The 23,921-nt window shown below is 39.5% G+C and overlaps 1 protein-coding gene across 1 annotated transcript; it reads right to left on the bottom strand.

Moving 5' to 3' along the window:
• Positions 1-2,769: 2,769 nt before the first annotated feature.
• On the bottom strand, positions 2,770-22,032 carry LOC105006483 (G-protein coupled receptor family C group 5 member C). Its single transcript, XM_020050903.3, has 5 exons — positions 21,793-22,032; positions 9,281-10,293; positions 5,971-6,071; positions 5,712-5,834; positions 2,770-5,321 (listed from the first exon to the last, which is right to left on the bottom strand). Exons 2-5 carry the CDS (start codon positions 10,284-10,286, stop codon positions 5,289-5,291), a joined length of 1,263 nt encoding a protein of 420 aa, XP_019906462.3. The 5' UTR covers positions 10,287-10,293; positions 21,793-22,032; the 3' UTR covers positions 2,770-5,288.
• Positions 22,033-23,921: the final 1,889 nt, after the last annotated feature.

The following is a 23,921-nucleotide window of genomic DNA, read 5'->3' as shown; positions in this document are numbered from 1 at the left end:
ATAGTACCTGCAAAACACCAGTCAATTTCAGCTGTGAAGAGGCAACTCCAGTATACTGGCCTTCTAGGCAGAGTTGCAAAGAAGAAAGCATCTCATACTGGCTAATAAAAAAAAAAGATTCAGACAGGGAAAAAAACACAGAAAGAACACAAAATAACACAGACACAGGCATATTGTTATGTATATTATTGCCATACTTGCATACCTATAATATTCAATACTATTACCCATATTGTTGCTAGTTTACAGTAGTCTTTTTAAACTGCTGCTAGTTTTACAGTATTATGTATATTATTGCCTTATTTTTTGCTATATTTTTTATTTATATTTTTTTCTTAACTTACTATGTAGATGTCGGGTGCCATGTCACAAGAATTCCATTGTGCAGGATGACATTATGTTATTCAATGCATTTGACAAATAAACACAGGACAAAGGAAGATTTGGAAAAATAGGCCAACATCCCGAAGTCGCATCTTCAGTTTCTTCAAGCTTCAAGCATAGCTCAAAACTGGTCAAAGTAAGCAAGTCTCAGTACCAACTGTGAAGAGAAGACACTTAGTGACACTCAGTGGGACCCAGAACCAAAACAACATTTTGCAATGACATGCAATACCCTCTGGTGTACGCCTGGTTGGTCAGGGGTTCATCCTACAGCAACATAATGTCCCAAACACCTGCAGGCTGTCAGAACTACCTTAGAAGAAAATAACTGTAGGCTTCAAATCATGGAATGTCCAGCACAGTGTCCAGACTTAAAGCCAATCGGACTGGTTTGGGATGAAATTAGCTTAGCCAGTTCACATAGGAAACTCAAGTGGTCACTGGTCAGACCCTCTTTGCAAAAGGGCTAAGGTTAGGGTAAAAAGAAATGGGCAAAGCAACCTAAAAGTGCAACACATTTGTGGAAACGTCTGCAACAGTGTTGGGAAGAACTTTCCGAACAACATTAGAATTCCATTAGAAATAAAGCCATGAGTATGTTCGGCTGTTACAAAAGGTGGCTAGATTTTGTTAAACAAAATGATTCCATGATTTCTTTTTTTGTCTCTTGTTTATTTGTTCAATGCTCTCATTTCAGAGTAAATTATGAAATCACAGGGTAAATTCCAATAAAAACTGGAAAAATGGAGGTGTTCTTAAACTTTTGACCAGTAGTTTATACAGTGGGGAGAACAAGTATTTGATACACTGCTGATTTTGCAGGTTTTCCTACTTACAAAGCATGTAGAGGTCTGTAATTTCTATCATAGGTACACTTCAACTGTGAGAGATGGAATCTAAAATCACATTTTATGATTTTTACATAATTAATTTGCATTCTATTGTATGACATAAGTATTTGATCACCTACCAAACAGTAAGAATTCCGTCTCTCACAGACCTGTTAGTTTTTCTTTAAGAAGCCCTCCTGTTCTCCAATCATCACCTGTGTTAACTGCACCTGTTTGAATTCGTTACCTGTATAAAAGGCACCTGTCCACACACTCAATCAAACAGACTCCAACCTCTCCACAATGGTCAAGACCAGAGAGCTGTGTAAGGACATCAGGGATGAAATTATAGACCTGCACAAGGCTGGGATGGGCAACAGGACAACAGGCAAGCAGCTTGGTGAGAAGGCAACAACTGTTGGTGCAATTGTTAGAAAATGGAAGAAGTTCAAGATGACGGTCAATCTCCCTCTGTCTGGGGCTCCATGCAAGATCTCACCTTGTGGGGCATCAATGATCATGAGGAAGGTGAGGGATCAGCTTAGAACTACAGCCCAGAACTTAAAATCCTGCAGCGCAAGTTCCCCCTGCTCAAGCCAGCGCATGTCCAGGCCCGTCTGAAGTTTACCAATGACTATGTGGATGATCCAGAGGAGGAATAGGAGGTCATGTGGTCTGATGAGACAAAAATAGAGCTTTTTGGTCTAAACTCCACTCGCCGTGTTTGGAGGAAGAAGAAGGATGAACACCAAGAACACCATCCCAACCCTGAAGCATGGAGGTGGAAACATCATTCTTTGGGGATGCTTTTCTGCAAAGGGGACAGGACGACTGCACCATATTGAGGGGAGGATGGATGGGGCCATGTATCGCAAGATCTTGGCCAACAACCTCCTTCCCTCAGTAAGAGCATTGAAGATGGGTCGTGGCTGGGTCTTCCAGCATGACAACGACCCGAAACACACAGCCAGGAACACTAAGGAGTGGCTCCGTAAGAAGCATCTCAAGGTCCTGGAGTGGCCTAGTCAGTCTCCAGACCTGAACCCAATAGAAAGTCTTTGGAGTGCGCTGAAAGTCCGTATTGCCCAGCGACAGCCCCGAAACCTGAAGGATCTAGAGAAGGTCTGTATGGAGGAGTGGGCCAAAATCCCTGCTGCAGTGTGTGCAAACCTGGTCAAGAACTACAGGAAACGTATGATCTCTGTAATTGCAAACAAAGGTTTCTGTACCAAATATTAAGTTCTGCTTTTCTGATGTATCAAATATTGGAAATGCTAATTAATTACTTAAAAATCATACAATGTGATTTCCTGGATTTCTGTTTTAGATTCCGCCACTCACAGTTGAAGAGTACCTATGATAAAAATGACAGACTTCTACATGCTTTGTAAGTGGGAAAACCTGCAAAATCGTCAGTGTATCAAATACTTGTTCTCCTCACTGTATACAATGAACAAGTGAATTATATGAACCTATAAAAGGAATACTGTCACGGTTGAGGCTATGAAGGACATGAGGCAGAGCAAGGATACAAAAACATTCAATTTATTCAGCTTAGAAAAACAAGTGGTAGCAACCAGTAACTTAAATGCAAAAAACACAAACAGAGAGTGTGGAAAATGCTGAACCTAAATAGGATCCCCAATTAGAGGCAACACAGGGCTGCTGCCTTTAATTGGGGACAAACAAAAGTGAAGCGCAGAGATGCATAGAGGGACCCCATAGTCAGGACCTGAAAAATTCTAATTAAATTAGGGAGAAAAAGCAAATTAAATGCATGTGGATAAAGCAGTCTGGAAAAAGCAGAATAGCACATGAGAGCTCCTTTTAAATAATGAAGCATCTTTATTTTCATGCTTTGATTAGACATGTTCCAGTTTTCACTCCCCTGCAACTTTCCACTAGGCCAGTGTTTCTCAGTCCAAGCCCTGCGGGCAGGAGATGGCCCCTGGTTGCTGTCTGTGCGGCTCTTGGTGTCCCCCCCAGTGCATTAATGGTTGCATTATTTTGTCTTGTGGCAGCCCACACTGATGTCTTATCAACCAAAGTGGACCCCATTGAAAAATCAGTGAAGAACACAGATGTGCCCTAGGTCTTTATTGTACAAATATAAGTAGTGCACCAGTTTTTTATGTCAATATTACTGATAAAGTAATAATTAAATTAACTCTGAAGGGGGCTCTATAAAATCTATTGAATCCTTTCCGGAAACTTTTCAGTGGAATTGTTCCTAGTTTTAAAACTCTGGCTGGGAACCTGTGGTGTTGGTTGAGAAATGGTCTTAAACAGATGCCCTTTGACTTGTTTCACTGGTTCCATAACTACTCATAAGTGGGCTGCAACCTACAAGTAGCTTGCAATTAATGGAGACTACTGGCTTAATGAGTGCCTAGGGAGATGGTCTACCGCAATCTTCGAAGATTCAGAATTCTTTGGGAGTTGTTTTGATAAGATAAGTAAAATTGGTGAAAGAAGAAAAACAGTGCATTTTTTTTTATTGTAGCCTTTTCTAATTGTGTTAAAGATCAATTTCAAGTTCAAAATAAAATATATGCGATTTAGCAGACATTTTAATACAGAATGACAGCAGTATGTGCATATAGGAAGTAGTACAATATTAATAGTAGTACATTCAAAATTGGCCCAAGCATTTGTATTCCTGTGCGCGCACACACACACACACACACACACACACAGACAACAAAGACCATGTCAAAGGCTTCTGCAGACAAAGAGGCTTATCAAAGATGTGTATGTAAATAACCTCTCTCTGAACATTATTTCCATCCACAGGACTTTTCCTCTTGCAATAATTGTTCTGTCTATCCTCAGTATCTGTCTATTCACAGGGCCATTCAATGTTGATCTATTTCAACTTTGAACTACAAGCTATGGAACATGTCAAACAATATCTTAACGAAATTATTTATTTAATGGGCCAATCTGGAGTTGCTGAATACATTGTTGGACCTACGAATAAACCATAATATTTTATGATTCTTAAAGAAATATGAAAGGTATAAATGTCTTGAATTAGTGTATATGTACAGTAATAATATCTTATTTTTTTCCAATGTTGATTAACAAAGTAAATGTAAGCAAAATCTCCTTGCATCCTTGGCTGAATAAAATAAAAAAATAAAAAAGGTTTAATAGTTGATAGGTTAATGAGAAAATAACACTTCTGAACAAATGTTGAGCATAACCACTAAAGCAACTAAACAAATCTCTATACAATAACTAAAATAACCAAATGTACAATAAATTCAATTTGCCGATAAATAATATATACAGTCCAGTTTGTTTATACATTCAAAGTTCTCATATACAAATAAATTAATTTTCAAAACTAGAATTGTTTTATTTCTGATCTCTAGTATATAAAGAGGTGCCTTGTTGTTTGAAGCACATTGTGATAATTTACAGTGTGAGATCCCATTTTTCTTTATTTTTAAACAATATTATTTTAAAGCCCTCTATATACTTGCCTCAAAAGCATTGTTATATCTGTTTGTTGTGCTCATTCAGATTTGGAAATCCTGTTATATTGCCAGTCTGCAACAGGATAGCAATGAGCATTGATCCCAGAGAGAACAAAAAGAAAACACACTAGTGTCATAGGTAGGAGTCAGAGGTGAAAGTGGAAGCTGCTAAAACAGTATGTAAGATAAGAACAGAATGTGACCTTTTTCTATTTGTCCCTTTTTCTCTGCCTTCCTCTTCATTAAATTCTGATTCTAACATAGGCACATTAAAGGCATACTGTAGTTTGAGCTTTTTGCAATGTAGCACATTGCCAACTGAAAGGTACATATTCATGTACAAGTACTGCAACTTGCAAGTAGAGACTCTAGATCTGTGTCCATAGCATCACAAATATCTGGGATGGTGTAGAGGACCACCAGCCCTCTTTTATGTACACAATGGCTTGTCCTTTACAGTGGTCAAATTCCCAGGGGTCTTCTCAGTGTCCAGCCATGATATCTGGGGGCAGCATGGGAAACTGGGACATGGACTAGAGGAGAGGGAGGTTGAAGAACAGGAACCTGGTAATAGTACAGCGTGGCCATATATTTACCACAGAGGTGTTTTATGAACACCATTTCCCTGAGAAAGACAGTACGGAAGAATTAGATGTGAAACCATCCACCTTTCTACACAACTTCACATCGCTATGCCAAGTAATCTTCCACTGCTGGCTAGGACATGTTCTTTTAATTTTACTTTACCACTATGGTTCCTGTAAATATGGTGTTCCGGCAAATACTTTTTACACCAAATAGCTCAATTCAGTACATTTAATTTTTAAGGTATATATTGCCATAATTGTTTTCATACTGGCCCCTCATGAGAATGAAACCAACAACCCTGACACTGCAAGCTCTATGCTCTACCAATTGAGCAAGCAGAAACACAATGGAGGGATTTTTAACAGTTTGCTGTCATAAGCAGTATCAGGGATGTATATGATGTTAGGTGGTTCTACTTTGTGCTTACACTGACTGCATGGGAAAGTCCTGTGGTGGGTAGGGGCTCCAGGGAACGAGGCAGAGAGGTGACGCTCTGGTTTAGAGGCAGAGCCATGGCCCTTGGAAGGACTGTGCTATGGGACTGATCCCTCTGTAATAAAGGATACAACACACATCCACACACAGAATGAAAAACAATTAAAAATGTATTTTCTTGAAAAGTAATAGTAGTAAAATATATCTACACAAGGGTTTGTTTGTGTAGTATTGATGTAAAATCCACTTACATTTGCCAGGCTCTTTGTGATCAGAGCTAGTTCAGTAGGCTGGTAAACACAGCTGCGGATTTGACCGTTATAACCACCGTATGGTGATGCAGACTGCTTGGCTGTTAGAGAAAAAAGGAGTGGGATTTATATAACTGGATTCACATTACCAACCAGTTCCCTCACAAAGTAAAAAGCTACCATTTCCACACAAATAATAATCCTTTCAGCATCATCCCCAGCAGGAAGTACATGTGGGAAGTACATTTTACATATTTTACAGTGTTTTACCATTTGGATACGTCAACACATCTGCCATTATTTAAAGAGAATATGTGGATCGCCGTGTCTATGTTAACAGCAACATAAAAGTGTGTGTTTAACCAAAGTTGACCTGGACAGTAGATCCTCTCATTAAAACCCCATTAAACGCCTGGACACAGTCCACATTAAGCTGATTTCAAACTTGATCTCTGGCCAGAGATAAGTGTACTTTATGTCTGCCACTTTTTTTAATAACTGGTTCTTATGCTGTAGTGGATCATTCTACAAAATGGAAACCTTTTTTGTTTGTCATTATATTAGATCACAATTAATAATATACAATTAATAATATACACTTTTATAATCTTACAAATATGCAGTTTGACCTGTCCCCTGGCACAATTGTCCAGCTTTTAGTAATCATTAAGGTTAAGAAATTAAGTGATTTAAATTAAGTAAAGTTACATTTGTCTTTTTCCTTCTGTAAACATTATACATTATACTTAATACCTGTATATTTCTGTCAATTTGTGAATTTTCCACTGCTCATTTAGAATTGCCATATGTAATGCAGTTGCATTAATTGCGCACTTATACTTTCCACTTGTACATACATATATTATACTTGTACGTACATACATATATTATACTTTTTCTAAATTTTTCTGCACTCTATTTGTACTTCTGATTAGAAGCAAACTGCTTTTCGTTGTACTTTACTTGTACTGTTCAATGACAAAAAGTTTAATTTAATCATCTAATCTAATCAATATTTCAAGACTGGCATATGGATAAGTTATTAAAACATAAATAATTAGTAGTGTTCGTGTATTTCCATCAACTCTGTTACTTTGATAGTAATACTCCCGTTATATTAGCAGAATATTCCACAAGTCACATGACTTTCCGGAAGTGATTAACTGCCTCTTCGGAACAGCATTGCCTTGGGGGAGGGGTCTCCTTCTATTACTTATTTTTGCCGGACGGCGTAAGTGGAGCCGGCTAAGAGTGAATGTGTCTTACTGAGTGAGTGAGTCAGTCAGTTACGATATAGTAAGCCTTTACGGAAATTGTATACTTATAAATTATATTGCGACTGTTTCTGGCATGGAAAAGTTCATCTTCAGTCTCGCTAGCAATTGCTCAATTCTTATGATTATTCCTAGGAAGTTAGTAGATACTAGTAAGCCTATTACTGGATAATAAGCTGTTAAAACGGCCAGTGGCAAAAGCAATTCAGTTCATAGACACTATGGTGGAGGTAAACTTAATAAGAAACGTTTGTCAGTTTAACACAATCCTCAATGGAGTCCAGCGACTGGTGAAACGTGTAATGCGGTGGTGTAGTGGTTAAAGACAGTGCCTCTCATGTGGAAAACCTAAGTTTGAATCTATTGAGAGCAACGAGATTTATTAATTATTTCTGGTAGAAAAATCTACTTATCACTTAATTAAAAAGTTACTTATCGTCGCCTTTATTGATTGTTACTGTATAAATGTCATTCACGAATGAATGAAAAAAGTATGTTGTTTTGCCATGAAATAAAAATATATATTCTTATGCCATGAAATGAAATAGCTTTGGCAGACTCGCTAGTTAGTAGATAAAGGTAATGCTTATTACTGGCTAATACGCTGTTATAACGGCCAGTGGCAAATGGCATACATAGACAATATTTTTGGTAGAGGTAAACTTAGTAAGAAACGTTAGTCATTTTAACTGTATCAGTGTTATTCACCAATGGCCAATTAACTATTAAAACGGCCAGTGGCAAAAGAGGATTTATTCAGGATATACAGATGCCCGGTGTCAGTATAGAAAACAGGCTATACTATACCAGCAAATGTACAGCTCTGTGGTGTAGTGGTTAACGATCTGCAACACATTCTATTGCAGACCGGCTGAACTACGTGCCTGGTTTCTTGTTCTTCAAGTATTCTGATGTTTGACAAAGAGGAACAAGCTAAACATGTCAACCCTGCTACCCTGTATTAGATATTAAAGTGTAAAGTGTTATATGTGGTCTCATTAGGTTAATCACATGGCTAGTTGAGGACTAAATCCTGTTATCATCACCCTGTAACCTTAACAGGACTGACATTAATACATATAGTATAAACACCAAAAATACTACAATTGAATAATACTAAACATCACATGGGTCTTTAAAGGGATATGGGCAGAACTTGTTCAGTAAAATAATATGGTTTACTATGCTGTAATCCCACCGGCAATATTCACATATATATGTGGCAAAGACCAAAATAAATGTAAACATTTTCACTTATTTTACTAGGCAAATGTGACAAACATGGTACATACATTTTCTTTTCGCCACCTAGGCAGGATTTGAACAAGCAGTTACAGATTCTCTAATCACTAGGCAGGCTACCCATCTGCACAATAAAAAATAATAGCTCTCTGTTCCCCACAAAGGCACATTTAAATGCTCTCCTGTGTCTTTTAAAGAAGGAGAACACCGTATTACATCAGAAGCCTTATCAGAGGTGTTTAATAAGCCAGTTAGGAGATGGCATCATCAAACAGGCTAAGCTGACATGGGACAACATTTTCATACTTCCTGTCTAATACTGAAATGTACTGTCAAATATCTTACTCTAGACTTAGCAAATAAATACATTCTAGGATCAGAACAGATCCAACCAAAAAAGATAATAAAACCATTTAGCCAAGACTCATGTTTTAATGTATGCTTGGAGTTGATCTCTCTCCAATTCTACCGTCTGATTTTGCAGACACAGATAAAGCCTAGTCAAGGTAAAAAAAAATCAGGCTCTATACATATTACTATAACCACGCTTCATATACCCCAGATATATGACTTCTTCTTGCAAATGTTTTTTACAAGTCTGTTAAAAGACAATTCAATCAGATAAAAGATAATAAACTGACACTTTTATTATCAGGTTCATGATTATACACTGGATAACGATGCAGCAGTATTGAAGCAAAATTAGAACAAATTAACTCTATTAAACTTATATTAACAATCACAGTGATTGGAAAAACAGTGGTTCAGAATGCAATTGGACCTTTGTACTCTACCTGTGCTTGGCTCATCCATGGAGAAGGCCCTATTCTCCATGTACATGCTCTGATGGGCTGTGGCTGAGGACTGCTCCTTTAGGATGTTGTCGTAGACCATGCTTCTAACAGGGTAAATGACACGTTCCCCATCGCTGGGCTGCTCCTCCCCCTCCTCCTGCTGGTCCGTCTTGATGAGGGAGCAGATCCCTGGGATGGTGTACAGGACCAGGAACACCCAGGCATTGCTGACTAGGGCGATGGCCAAGGTGGGGTCGTCCCAGCTGGGGTCCCCGACCACCTGGTTCCCAAAGATGAACATGACAATCCACACCACCCACACGGCCACAGAGCAGACCCCGGTGGCCAGGATGAAGGCTCCATCCTTCTGCAAATCTTTCTGTTTATGTCTGAGTGAGGGCACAGCCAGCAGAACTGCAGCCAGAAGCATGGCCATGACGTATATCAAGGCCATCACAAAGTCCTGGTTGGCAATGAGACACGAGACGGGCCTCCTATCCACCGAGACAGCCTTGGGCCTCCTATCTACCGTGAGGATCAACCACTCCGTGTTGATGATGACCTCCACCAGCCAGAGGGCCAGAGCCCCAAGACACAACATCCATCCCCGAGGGCCCTGGCCAAGCTGGTCCAGCAACACCAGCCAGACCCCATGCATTAGGAGACAGGCTAGACAGCCCGCGAACAGCACACCAAACAAGAAGCGACGTGCGGCGCAACTGGTGAAGTCCTGGCCCACAATGAAGGCAAAAGTTAGGCCGAAAAGGCCAATGGTGAAGACCAGGAAGCTGGACTGCAGGGCCACAGTGCTTCTCCTATTCCTGTCCGTCACAAACGGAAGGCTGGCCAAAAGGATGATGATGAGGATGAAGGCTGTCACCACACCCGCTGCCGCCAGGGACTCCACTACAATACCCCACACTGCACCCTGGTCACACAGGTTGAAGTACAGGGAGTCTACTGAGGGTCCACAGCCTTTAGGAATGCTGGTGGTGGGATCCGCCATGGCACCACTGAAAGAAAACACACAACAGTCACACATTCTGTACTGACTTTTTCCCCCCTTCCATCCCAATTTTCAATTAATACCATTCATGAGACATGTCCCCCATAGAACACCTCACACATTCTTGCTAACTGGTCGATATTTACAATGTTTTATACATTTCAACGTTATTTAGGAAAGCCTACTCTCATTTACAACGACCACCTTACCAAAGCAATAACAATAGCAGTACAAACAATCAGTTTGACATAAATACAATAAAAATGATCAGTTACACATGAACGCAGTAACAAGAAAAGGAACCAGGCAAGGCTAGTTCAGCCGGCCCACGATTAGAAGGGATGAATGTTGTTGCCCTCGCTGGATTCGATCTGGTGTTTCCTATGTGCCAGACTGTGTCTTTAACGACGACGCCACTAAGCTATACACTCACCTAAAGGATTATTAGGAACACCATACTAATACTGTGTTTGACCCCCTTTCGCCTTCAGAACTGCCTTAATTCTACGTGGCATTGATTCAACAAGGTGCTGAAAGCATTCTTTAGAAATGTTGGCCCATATTGATAGGATAGCATCTTGCAGTTGATGGAGATTTGTGGGATGCACATCCAGGGCACGAAGTTCCCGTTCCACCACATCCCAAAGATGCTCTATTGGGTTGAGATCTGGTGACTGTGGGGGCCATTTCAGTACAATGAACTCATTGTCATGTTCAAGAAACCAATTTGAAATGATTCGAGCTTTGTGACATGGTGCATTATCCTGCTGGAAGTAGCCATCAGAGGATGGGTACATGGGGGTCATAAAGGGATGGGCATGGTCAGAAACAATGCTCAGGTAGGCCGTGGCATTTAAACAATGTCCAATTGGCACTAAGGGGCCTAAAGTGTGCCAAGAAAACATCCCCCACACCATTACACCACCACCACCAGCCTGCACAGTGGTAACAAGGCATAATGGATCCATGTTCTCATTCTGTTTACGCCAAATTCTGACTCTACCATCTGAATGTCTCAACAGAAATCGAGACTCATCAGACCAGGCAACATTCTTCCAGTCTTCAACTGTCCAATTTTGGTGAGCTCGTGCAAATTGTAGCCTCTTTTTCCTATTTGTAGTGGAGATGAGTGGTACCCGGTGGGGTCTTCTGCTGTTGTAGCCCATCTGCCTCAAGGTTGTGCGTGTTGTGGCTTCACAAATGCTTTGCTGCATACCTCGGGTTGTAACGAGTGGTTATTTCAGTCAAAGTTGCTCTTCTATCAGCTTGAATCAGTCGGCCCATTCTCCTCTGACCTCTAGCATCAACAAGGCATTTTCGCCCACAGGACTGCCGCATATTGGATGTTTTTCCCTTTTCACACCATTCTTTGTAAACCCTAGAAATGGTTGTGCGTGAAAATCCCAGTAACTGAGCAGATTGTGAAATACTCAGACCGGCCCGTCTGGCTCCAACAACCATGCCACGCTCAAAATTGCTTAAATCACCTTTCTTTCCCATTCTGACATTCAGTTTGGAGTTCAGGAGATTGTCTTGACCAGGACCACACCCCTCAATGCATTGAAGCAACTGCCATGTGATTGGTTGATTAGATAATTGCATTAATGAGACATTGAACAGTTGTTCCTAATAATCCTTTAGGTACATGTGTAGAGATGTGGTGTTGGTATACTTCTGCATTGTTAAACCAATTAGTCAAAACTCCATGGTTCTCAAAACTAGTTCCTTACATTAGCTAACATCCAAACCAACAACAGGTATAACAGGGTCGCTACACTACATTCACTGCGTTAAATTAGAAAGAGATTTCTTTAGATGGCTAGCTATATACAGTAATGGAAACAATGCCTCCAATCACTCCATGGCTGGTCCGTTTCTTTATAAAACAATGACAGTTAAATAGCCAACCATTATGCTATGTGAACTACGTTATGTAAATTGAGAGCAATATGACCTTTGTCGGTGTGATGGTTGTGGCTGGTGGATGCAAACTCAAGGACACAAACGAGCTCTCACTGAATATGTGGTTTAATGGCAGCTGTCCAACATAAATCCATCATCTAAAAACAAAGAAACAAAAAACAACAGCCCTGGATCTGAAATATGAAAACTACCCTACAAAACAAAAAACAAAACCAGAATACACATCTAAACTCGGAGCACAGACACAGTTTGTGACGCATGTCCTCTAACAAACAAAGATAAATCACAAACACCACATAGGTGCCAGCCTACACCCCAAATACCCCCCAATTCCCAAATGATACACAGGTGTGTAAATGCACAGTTCATGTCCCCATGTGACCTTGTGATTCCCTGGAAACTGGAATAGTAGTTAATATGAGCGAAACACCGATGGTGCAGTTCGTCCATCGCAATAAAACCGCAAAAAGCTTTATTTCAGGCTTACAATAATGTAGTTACTGAAGCTTGTAGCTGAACAAATCCTAATGCCTAATTTGTTTTGTTCGTGGCAGGGATCGAACGCCAGTCGCCTACGTGGCAGTCCGCGTCTCTAACCTCTACGATATTTAACAATGGGCTGTCACTCACTCACTATAATAAATTCACTTTTCTTGGCCGGCTTCATTTACGCGGTCCGGCAAATCAATCAATGACAATCAAAACATTATGAACATTGGATTATGCAAGTCTATAAGTTAGACCGAATGAGCTGATACAGATGGATAAGGTGCAAAGTTGCTCACCAAATAGAACTATACATTTATAACGAGAACGTACACAATGATCTTTAAAGGGAAATAATATAAGCAAGGTTATTTAATATAAAACATATTTAAGAACATGTTTTTCTAGCATGTGCTACTAACGTAGTGAATGATTTCAACAAAATGCCTACAATAGTTGCTTTACTAACTATTCTCAGTGACTCCAACACTCCAACAATACTGTAGATAGAATGTTTCTGCAACCTTGTAAACAAACAGGCAATGAGGTTCCTGAGGTAGATGTGTACACGTAGCAGCTGAAAAGTCCTTAACAGATTTTGCAAAGCAGTGTCAGAGTAAATTTAAGTTCAAAAGTTTATTTATGCACTGAATGACACAGCATCATCCTACACAATGAAATTCTTGTGACATGGCACACGACATCTACAGTATCCCACAGAAGTGAGTACAACCCTCACATTTATGCAGATATTTGATTATATCTTTTCATGCGACAACACTGAAGAAATGACACTTTGCTACAATGTAAAGTAGTAAGTAACAGTGTACATTTGCTGTCCCCTCAAAATAACTCAACACACAGCCATTAATGTCTAAACCGCTGGCAACAAAAGTGAGTACACCCCTAAGTGAAAATGTCCAAATTGGACCCAATTAGCCATTTTCCCTCCCTGGTGTCATGTGACTCGTTAGTGTTACAAGGTCTCAGGTGTGAATGCAGGTGTGTTAAATTTGGTGTTATTGCTCTCACACTCCCTCATACTGGTCACTGGAAGTTCAATACGGCACCTCATGGCAAAAAACTCTCTGAGGATCTGAAAAAAATTATTGTTGCTCTACATAAAAATGGACTAGGCTATAAGAAGATTGCCAAGACCCAGAAACTGAGCTGCAGCACAGTGGCCAAGACCATAAAGCGGTTTAACAGGACAGGTTCACTCAGAAAAGGCCTCGCCATGATCAACCAAAGAAGTTGAGTGCACGTGTTCAGCATCATATCCAGCCGGCCTTGGCACCATGGCACGCGGGCCAGACGGAGATCCCTATGGTGGACGAGAGGTGCGCTGAGGAGACCTGGAACGTGGCTCACCAACGTCTTCATTGAGCTGTGCGTTGGCACAAAGGGCTGATTGCAGTCTGGCTGTCTACCCAGGACCTGCCCCTTCGCCTGCCCTGCTGGAAGCTTGGGCCTTGGTTTGCAGGGTCCTTTCAAAGTCCTAGGGTGAGTCAAAGAGCAGTCGTGTACACTTTGTTTTTGTCCCCCGGCATTAACCCTACTGAGTTCAGAGTCAGTGACGTCCCTCCGCCCCCGCTGGACATCTAGGGGGTTCTGGTGTCTGCTCCGTCCTGGATTAGAGGCACTGGGGACGGCATCTCCAGTACCTGGTGGAGTGGAAGGGGTATGGTCCTGAGGAGCAGAGACTTCCATTTGTCGTTGTCCCTTGGGCAGGCAGCAATCCGCTGCTGGAGCAGCGTGTCGAGGGTGGATACTGTCACGTTTCTGCCCGTGGCCACTCCTCACTCTCGCTCTTCACAGCCCTACCGTTCCTTGTCGCTGGCCTACTAGCCACCAGCGTTCCATAATTCCCATCTGCACATGAACATAGCACCCTGTATTGTTAATATGAAGTTGAATGTGTTCATGGATTCTTACGGTGCATTCACAGTATTTGCTAAGTTTCACATCGCCAACGCTAGTGCAGAGTGCTTTGCCTGTAGCATAGCATAATTGTGGATGTGTGTTTGGACGAACTAGCATCATAACAACAGGTAAGCAGTGTATTAAGGTTTGAGAATAGCACATTTGTATGAAGGAACATCAGATTATTACAACGGTTAAAATTGGAACTTCACTGATGTAATTCTTACAAACTGCGATGCTAGCTAGCAAACATGACAGACAATATGTGCTGTGCTGAACTCAAGGTTATACTAAACATGACATCAAAAAGTTGTACACTGACATTAGCTTGCAACTATACTAGTCCTCATTCAATAACTAGTGTGGCTAACAACAAATGCATAAATTTGATTGTAGTCTGCATATCTTTTATTGTATTTGATTGCTGCTATACTTTTATTAACACGGCAGTCCCACCTGAGGGCTAATTTACCCCATGCATGTGCCTTTTTTTGCAAGGTCCCAGTATACATTCAGTGAAGTATTGTATCTTTGTGGAAAATCAGATAAAAACAAAATCAGTTTCTCCTCCATTTTCTTTACTGTGAGCTTAGCGACGCAACAATATTTTTACTGGGCAGTGCACAATGCCTACATCCTTTATTGAAAGCAATGGGTTTCTCTGCCATTCTTGCACTTTAAATAAGCCAATGTTTGGCCAGACAGAATTACAAAAGTTCTTAGAGCATGCAAAGATATGCAGACTAGTTTCTTCAAAGATGTTTACCTCTCCCAAGTTCTAGTACCAGCGTGTTTTGAAGAGTAACTTGCACCAATTTGCACTTGATATTGCAATCATTCCAATCATTATTGCTCTCTGCACTGCCCACTCAATGTGCGCTAAATCCCCCCCTGTACTGTCTGTTCACCCACAAATTTGTGGCTACACACAACTCCAACAACATCATCAAGTTGGCTGACAACAGGGCGGTGGACTCTGCCCACGCACTCACACAGACTTACACTGACACTCCTACACACACAGCACTCTAAAATGCACACTTTTATTCACTTCATTTAATATATCTTCTGTTGCTTAGCAACTTGAAGGAGAATTGCGCATACAGTTGTGCTCAAAAGTTTGCATACCCTTGGAGAATTGGTAATATATGTATCATTTGTAAAGAAAACATGAGTGAGCAGGCAAAACAAATGTATGTTATGTCTTATGGGATTCACATTCAACTGTAGGTCATAACAGAATGGCACAATCATAAAACAAAAAACAGCAACAAAGAAAAAAATTAACTGACCCCTGTTCAAAAGTCTGCATAACCTTAGTTCTTAATACTGTGTATTGCCCCCTTTAGCATCAATGACAGTGTGCAGTCTTTTGTAATAGTTGTCTATGAGGCCCTGAATTCTTGCAGGTGGCATAGCTGCCCATTCGTCTTGGTAAAATGTCTCCAGGTCATGCAAGGTCTTTGGTCACCACAATGCTACACAGTGGGGATGATATTCTGTTCACTATATAGCAAAATATAGCACTTATGGTTGTGACCATAAAGCTCTATTTTGGTTTTGTCACTCCAAATTACAGTGTGCCAGAAGCTGTGATGGTTGTCAAGGTGTTGTCAGGCATATTGTAACCAGGCTTTTTTGTGGCATTGGCGCAGTAAAGGCTTCTTTCTGGCAACTCGAACATGCAGCTCATTTTTGTTCAAGTATCGTCGTATTGTGCTCCTTGAAACAACCACATCGTCTTTTTCCAGAGCAGCCTGTATTTCTCCTGAGGTTACCTGTGGGTTTTTCTTTGTATCCCGAACAATTTTTCTGGCAGTTTTGGCTGAAATCTTTCTTGGTCTACCTGACCTTGGCTTGGTATCAAGAGATCCCCGAAATGTACACTTCTTAATAAGTGATTGAACAGTACTGACTGGCATATGCAAGGTTTTGGATATATTTTTATATCCTTTCCATGTTTATAAAGTTCCTTTACCTGGTTACGCAGGTCTTTTGTCAGTTGTTTTCTACTCCCCATGGCTCTAGCTTGCTCAGTGCATCCACATGAGAGCTAACAAACTCATTGACTATTTATACACAAACACTAATTGCAATTTAAAAAGCCACAGGTGTGTGTGTCACCTTATGTGTCTGTAACAAGGACCAACATTCAAGGGTATGTAAAATTTTGATCAGGGCCATTTGGGTGATTTCTGTTATCATTATGATTTGAAAAGGAGCCAAACAATTATGTGATAATAAATGGCTTCATATGAACAATATCCTTAAATAAAAGAGTCATATTTTCAAAATCCAATTCAAAACTGTATTTGCAACTTGATGCTGGATAGTTCCTCCCCCTGAAAGAAGTCTATGATCCATGAGAAACTCTAATCCAAGATTACATTTTTGTTGAACAGCCATTGCAAATTTTAGATAATTTTAGCTAGTTAAAAATCTATGGAAGTATGTATGGTATCCAGAACATGTACGCAAATCACCTGAAACTAACTTCATATTTGGTTTGATGTTTAATTTTAATGCAGCAATTAAAAGTGAAACAGGGGGACATGCCCTGATTATTACACATTCCAATGATTTGTAGCTAGTTGTTAGCTGTTTAGTTGTATGGGTGTTTAAAGAAAACTCAACAGTGGATTACTCTTCCTTCATGCCGTTTTCAGGGTGAGGAACCATCTAACTTAACATTTTATTTGATGCATTATGTCGGATATACAAAAAATATATTAAAAACACCATGTTTGTGAAATGAAATCTGGAAAAGTAGGACACCTAAGCTGATATTTGCAGTTCACAGGTGTGTATAAACACCTTAGAAAGTTTTTTGATGTGCAGAAAGTGTTTCGAAAAAAAAAGAGAATTGATCTGAAAGATCCGAAGTGATTCTCCAATATGAATCTTGGTGTGTTTAGAAGAGTTTTGTAAAAACATTGTTTGCATGTAAAATGCCACATCAAAACTCAAAAATGGGTTAGGATTAGCTTTTCTAATCTACATCTACAGTACAGTTGAGTTTTGGGACACCAGAAGTACAGGTGCTGGTCATAAAATTAGAAAATCATCAAAAAGTTCATTTTTTTCAGTAATTCAATTCCAAAAGTGAAACTTGTATATTATATTCATTCATTACACACAGACTGATATATTTCAAATGTTTATTTCTTTTAATTGTGATGATTATTACTGACAACTAATGAAAATCCCAAATTCAGTATCTCAGAAAATTTGAATATTACTTAAGACCAATACAAAAAAAAGGATTTTTAGAAATGTTGGCCAACTGAAAAGTATAAACATGAAAAGTATGAGCATGTACAGCACTCAATACTTAGTTGGGGCTCCTTTTACCTGAATTACTGCAGCAATGCGACGTGGCATGGAGTCAATCAGTCTGTGGCACTGCTCAGGTGTTATGAGAGCCCATGTTGCTCTGATAGTGGCCTTCAGCTCTTCTGCATTGTTGGGTCTGGCATATCGCATCTTCCTCTTCACAATACCCCATAGATTTTCTATAGGATTAAGGTCAGGCGTGTTTACTGGCCAATTAAGAACAGGGATACCATGGTCCTTAAACCAGGTACTGGTAGCTTTGGCACTGTGTGCAGGTGCCAAGTCCTATTGGAAAATAAAATCTGCATCTCCATAAAGTTGATCAGCAGCAGGAAGCATGAAGTGCTCTAAAACTTCCTGGTAGACGGCTGCGTTGAGATACTGAATTTCGTTTTTTCATTAGATGTCAATCATCAAAATTAAAAGAAATAAACACTTGAAATATATCGGTCTGTGTGGAATTAATGTATACATTATACAAGTTTCACTTTTTGAATGGAATTACTGAAATAAATCAACTTTTTGATGATATTCTAATTTTATGACCAGCACCTGTACATTCAATTCAAATGGAATGCTACATGTGCTTTATAACATTGAATTGCAGAGGTAGTATGTTCTGTGCTGATAAAGCCATCAAAATGGCTTGACAGTAGTAAATAGTAGTAAAGGTAAAAGGTTGAACATTTATTGAACACATACCCAAATGAGGTATGCATAACATTTTGCGCAATGACACTGTAGATGTGACATAGGCTTAGCCAGAAATGATAAGATGATGAAAGCTTAAGGAGAACAGTTTTGCATAATGACACAGTGCAAATACGTTTTTTTCCATTACATTTGTATTACGCAGGTCTTTTGTCAGTTGTTTTCTACTCCCCATGGCTCAGTATCTAGCTTGCTCAGTGCATCCACATGAGAGCTAACAAACTCATTGACTATTTATACAGAGACACTAATTAGCCACAGGTGTGTGGGTCACCTTATGTGTCTGTAACAAGGACCAACATTCAAGGGTATGTAAACTTTTGATCAGGGCCATTTGGGTGATTTCTGTTATCATTATGATTTAAAAAGGAGCCAAACAACTATGTGATAGTTACCAATCTGATGAGCATCCAAACCACTAGCCTAACCTGTATACCATGTGTATGACAACAAATACATGTTTTACTGTTTCAGTAAAAAAATGTAATAGTTTATAATTTCAATTAGAAAGTGATTAGCAACATAATTACAAAACGAAAAGTTATTATAAACTGGTTAGCAAAGTAGAACAGAAAAAGTATTATGAACTGGTTACCATGTAATTACAGCAACACATTTTTGGGGGAATTTTCATTCACTTACAGGTATGGGTCTACAGCAAACGCAATGTTATTTTCCTAAGATTTTTTCACTTCATCACTTCATCAACTCAGAGATTCAATACAACAACCATTCAGTTTTTGACTCTGCTCGTAATTGCTAAGGTAACTGACAGCCCTCTAATGCAATCTATTTGTATTTTAATGGCACAATAACCACAGTACTATTACACCAAATCTAAACCATGCTGTATTCACATGACTCAAATCTAAGGTATACCACAGTGTAAATGATGCAATACCATGGTTATTTGTTGGTACAATGGCAGTACCATGTTTGCAGTGTTGTAGTGGGGGGAAAAGGTGGTTGAAAAAAAAGAAAGAGAAGTCATGTAAGTACACCAAATTTCCAGCGTACACCCTGGCGTACACCCAAAAACCACGGTGACTTTGAGATTTATCAATATGGACGTTGGCGTACGGCACTCTCAAATCCTACGCCAGCTCAGGAGGTGGTGTATGCACGTTTTGAGTTAGTGCGGAAATGCGCAGAAAAAAAATCCTAACGCACTGACAAACTAAAAGATATGATGTATTATGACCCACTGTAAATAAAAAACAACATAATTACAAACTATGTAACTATGTCCCCAGACTATGTCTCCCGGCTGGCCTGGGAACGCCTCGGTGTCACCCCGGAAGAGCTAGAGGAAGTGTCTGGGGAGAGGGAAGTCTGGGCATCCCTGCTTAGACTGCTGCCCCCGCGACCCGGCCCCGGATAAGCGGAAGAAGATGGATGGATGGATAATTACAAACTTCAGTGTTTATTTTTGTGCAACATGGACTTCAATGTTTAATTTGTGTGACTTTACCAAAGCATTTGATTTATATGTATTCCTTCAGATGCGAGCCTGTGCGCTTTACATGACGTTTCAGGGTTAGGCCCGGCAGTTGCGCACGGACTGGGTTCAGTAATAAAAGGCTTTAATTACCAAAATATAATTCAGACTGACAAAATAATAAAAATGACATTCTTCTTCTTTTAAATAATAATAATAGAAATAATAATAATGATAACAACATTCTTCTTCTAAATAACAATAAACGTCATTAATAATAAATATCATAAAATAACAAGACGAATATTACAAATTGTCATGCAATTATTAATGTGAATGAATGGTACTCCACATCACATCATCATCTTTTATTCCGCTTTTTAAACTGCCAAATAAAACTATTTTCTTTCTTTCTACCTCCCTGGTGATCGTCTCAATCTCCACGTCAGAGAAGTTTCTCTTTTTGCCGTTCTTCCGTGTGTCCATGGCGTAAAATGAGGGCGTGGGGGAAGCGGAGACTTGAATATATAGGGGCATGTTATTCTAATGACGATCGTTTTCAGCCGCCGCATTTATCAAGGGCAGGTATTGCGTACACCTGGATTTTAAAGGTACGCACAGCTTCATAAATCAGGCGGTGAGAGGAGTGTAAGCAAAATCTTACGCCAACATATACGCCCGTTTCTACGCAAGAATGATAAATGAGGGCCATTAAGAGCCACACAGACGGCCACCAGGGACCACCTGCTGCCCACGGGCCTTGCAATGAAGAACACTGGGCTAGCTGGTCATCCCTGCCCAAACTTCATCTGGTCGGGATGCTGATGTTGAGTCTGCCTGAACACTGCTGCTGCCGCTGGCCACAATCCACTTGTTTCGACCTGTCTTTTTTTTTTTAACAACTGGTAATTTCAACATTGATGAACAATGTGGCCATAAAAGGTCATAATCTCCATCCCGCTAGATCAGAAGAGCATAATCTCTCTCGAGGTTTCTTCATGGTTAAGACTTTTTGGGGGATTTGTTCCTAGCCCTGTGTTTCAACACCTTATTGCTTGCTCTTTGGGGTTTTAAGATGGTCATCTGTGTATGCCAGATTGATGTAAAAGTAGGCCTATTGAGTAGGCCTATTGATGTAAAACCGGCTTAATAAAAGAGATGTGATTGATCACACTCGTACATGATTGTACCATCATACATCAAGGCAAAAACCAACGTACATAATCCTATGATTCAGACCATACAATGGTGTAAGTCAAAGTACCAAGATAACTTTTTAAAAGGACGGAATTAAGGTGTACGGACATACAAGGTTCAAACCATGGTATAATTTCATGATTTAGACTATACAATTGTATAAATACAGTACCACAGCAATACCAAGGTCTAAATAAAAGTACCACATTTCGGACAGTTTGGTGTCATCCTTTGAGTCAGTTCATTTACAAAAAAGACGAACAACCTGTTTAGAATTATTATTAAGACATTTAGTTGAACTAAATTAGACAACACTTCAACAGAAAACTAAACCCGGCTACGATATCAATCATTCCATTCTAATTCTAACGAGTAGGCTAGCATATAGCATCAATGTATTATTTAAACTTCTAGTATATCGTAATACTATCAGGAATTACAACTTTTACAACTCAGTTCCCAAACATACAGTACCAATCCTGGTTCTAAGCCTACCTGAAGACTGAGGATGAAGATGCGCTGTTGCCTACGTGCCTCTCTTACTCGTCAAAGCAGACAAATCCAGGTAATTTACAACGAACTGTAGTTGAATATACTCAAATTCCTTTTCGCAACAGGTGTTCTATTAATTAAAATACCTTTGACTTGAAATTGTTATTGAAAAACTACGATATATGCCAGTTCCTTTCAATACGACAGATTTCGCTCGTCCAAGTGCTATCCCGATATTTGTTCGTTCAGTGGGTCTCCGGTAATAAGCACAGATTTTATGGTGTTTTTTTTAACGGTTTTCAGAACACAGACAGTTTTTTCACGCCCACTCACACTGCTATAATCGCCCGCCTACTGCCTCCTCATGTTTCCAAAATCGCCCTAGAGAACACTACACAGGAAAGTCCACAAGCACGTCTATCTATCCATCTATCTTCAACCCATTGCCATTCATTCAATGCCCTCGCGAGTTTTTCCACGAGTCTTAACTCTTGATCCAATCCTGAACTTGTTACTGGCAATTCTATGCCATTATCTTTGTTTCATGTATTTTTCCAACACCACATTTCTCACCAATAGCCCACTGTCCTCTATCTCTCATACTAATGTGGTTTAATCATTGTTTAATTGTAGCGCACTTGTGCTACACGTTTTGTTTAACTTGAAAACAGAAAGGTTTTAGTAAGTAGACTACACGAAGGAATACTCTTGTGTGTATATATATATATATATATATATATATATATATATATATATATATATATATAAAATCTGTGAATTATTTCTGGGACAAGATACATCCTAATGTTAAGTACTCATTTTAATCTCCTAAAACTTCCCAATTACATTAAGAAGCACAAGTTCAGCCTTTTTATTGTCACGATATATCTAGAATAGTTGGCTAACCTCAGATTTACCAGGTGTGAATCAGTAACATTTATCCTGGTCTTTCATGGCCACCTGGTGGAAGTTAATGGTACATTACAAGGTTAACTAAGGTTTGACAATGTCAGAAATGATCATTGACAACTGTACTAGTCTGACTAGCCTCATCCACATTCACTCGATTTTGTGTTTTCATTCCAGTCTGTGAGGCAACAAAAGGTGAACATTTTGAAAGGGGGTGGTGACTTTCTATACCAAACGTACTGTTATATTAGCTACTCTCTAAAGAGTAGCACTACAGGGGGTGGACAAAATAACAGAAACATTAACATCCAGGACCAAATCAGAAGTAGGGCCACCCATTGCATTCAGAACAGCACCAATCCTTCTTAGAATGCTGTCACAGAAGTCTTGAACTGTATAGTGGAATATTACATAATTTTTCAAGAGGAAAGCCTGGAGTTCTTTGAGGGTTGAAATATGTGAAAATCACAGCAAATAATCCTATAAGTGGAAGCCCTGCCAAAAAGAGCCGTAAGAAAAATAATGAATGAGGTAAATGCCAAAAATCTAATCTCTAGCAAGCAAGCAAGTTTATTTATAAAGCACAATTCATACATCTAACCAATTCAATGTGCTTTACAATATAAAAATACAATAACATAAAAACAAATGCTCAAATGAAAACATCAAAACAAATTAAAACATAATAATAAGAAAAAATTTAATAAAAAAATCTAAAAAGAATAAAAACGGGATAAAAACATAGGAAGCTACAGTGGATATAAAAAGTCTACACACCCCTATTAAAATGCCAGGTTCTTGTGATGTAAAAGAATGAGACAAAGATAAATCATATCAGAACTTTTTCTACCTTTAATGTGACCTATACAATTCAATTGAAAAACAAACAGAAATCTTTGAGGGAAAATAAATTAATACAAATACTCACAATAACCTGGTTGCATAAGTGTGCAAACCCTTAAACTAATACTTTGTTGAAGCACCTTTTTATTTCATTACAGAAACTCATCTTGATGTGGCAATATTTGCCCACTCTTCTTTGCAAAAGTGCTCCAAATCTGTCAGATTGCGAAGACATCTCCTGTGCACAGCCCTCTTCAGATCATCCCACAGATGTTCAATTGGATTCAGGTCTGGGCTCTGGCTGAGCCATTCCAAAACATTAATCTTCTTCTGGTGAAGCCATGCTTTTGTGTATTTGGATGTGTGCTTTGGGTTGTTGT

This window comes from Esox lucius, chromosome 11 (genome assembly GCF_011004845.1).
Source record: "Esox lucius isolate fEsoLuc1 chromosome 11, fEsoLuc1.pri, whole genome shotgun sequence".
In the NCBI taxonomy this organism is placed as follows: Eukaryota; Metazoa; Chordata; class Actinopteri; order Esociformes; family Esocidae; genus Esox; species Esox lucius.
The sequence above is the reverse complement of the archived record's forward strand: the minus strand, read 5'-3'. Positions and strand labels throughout refer to the sequence as shown.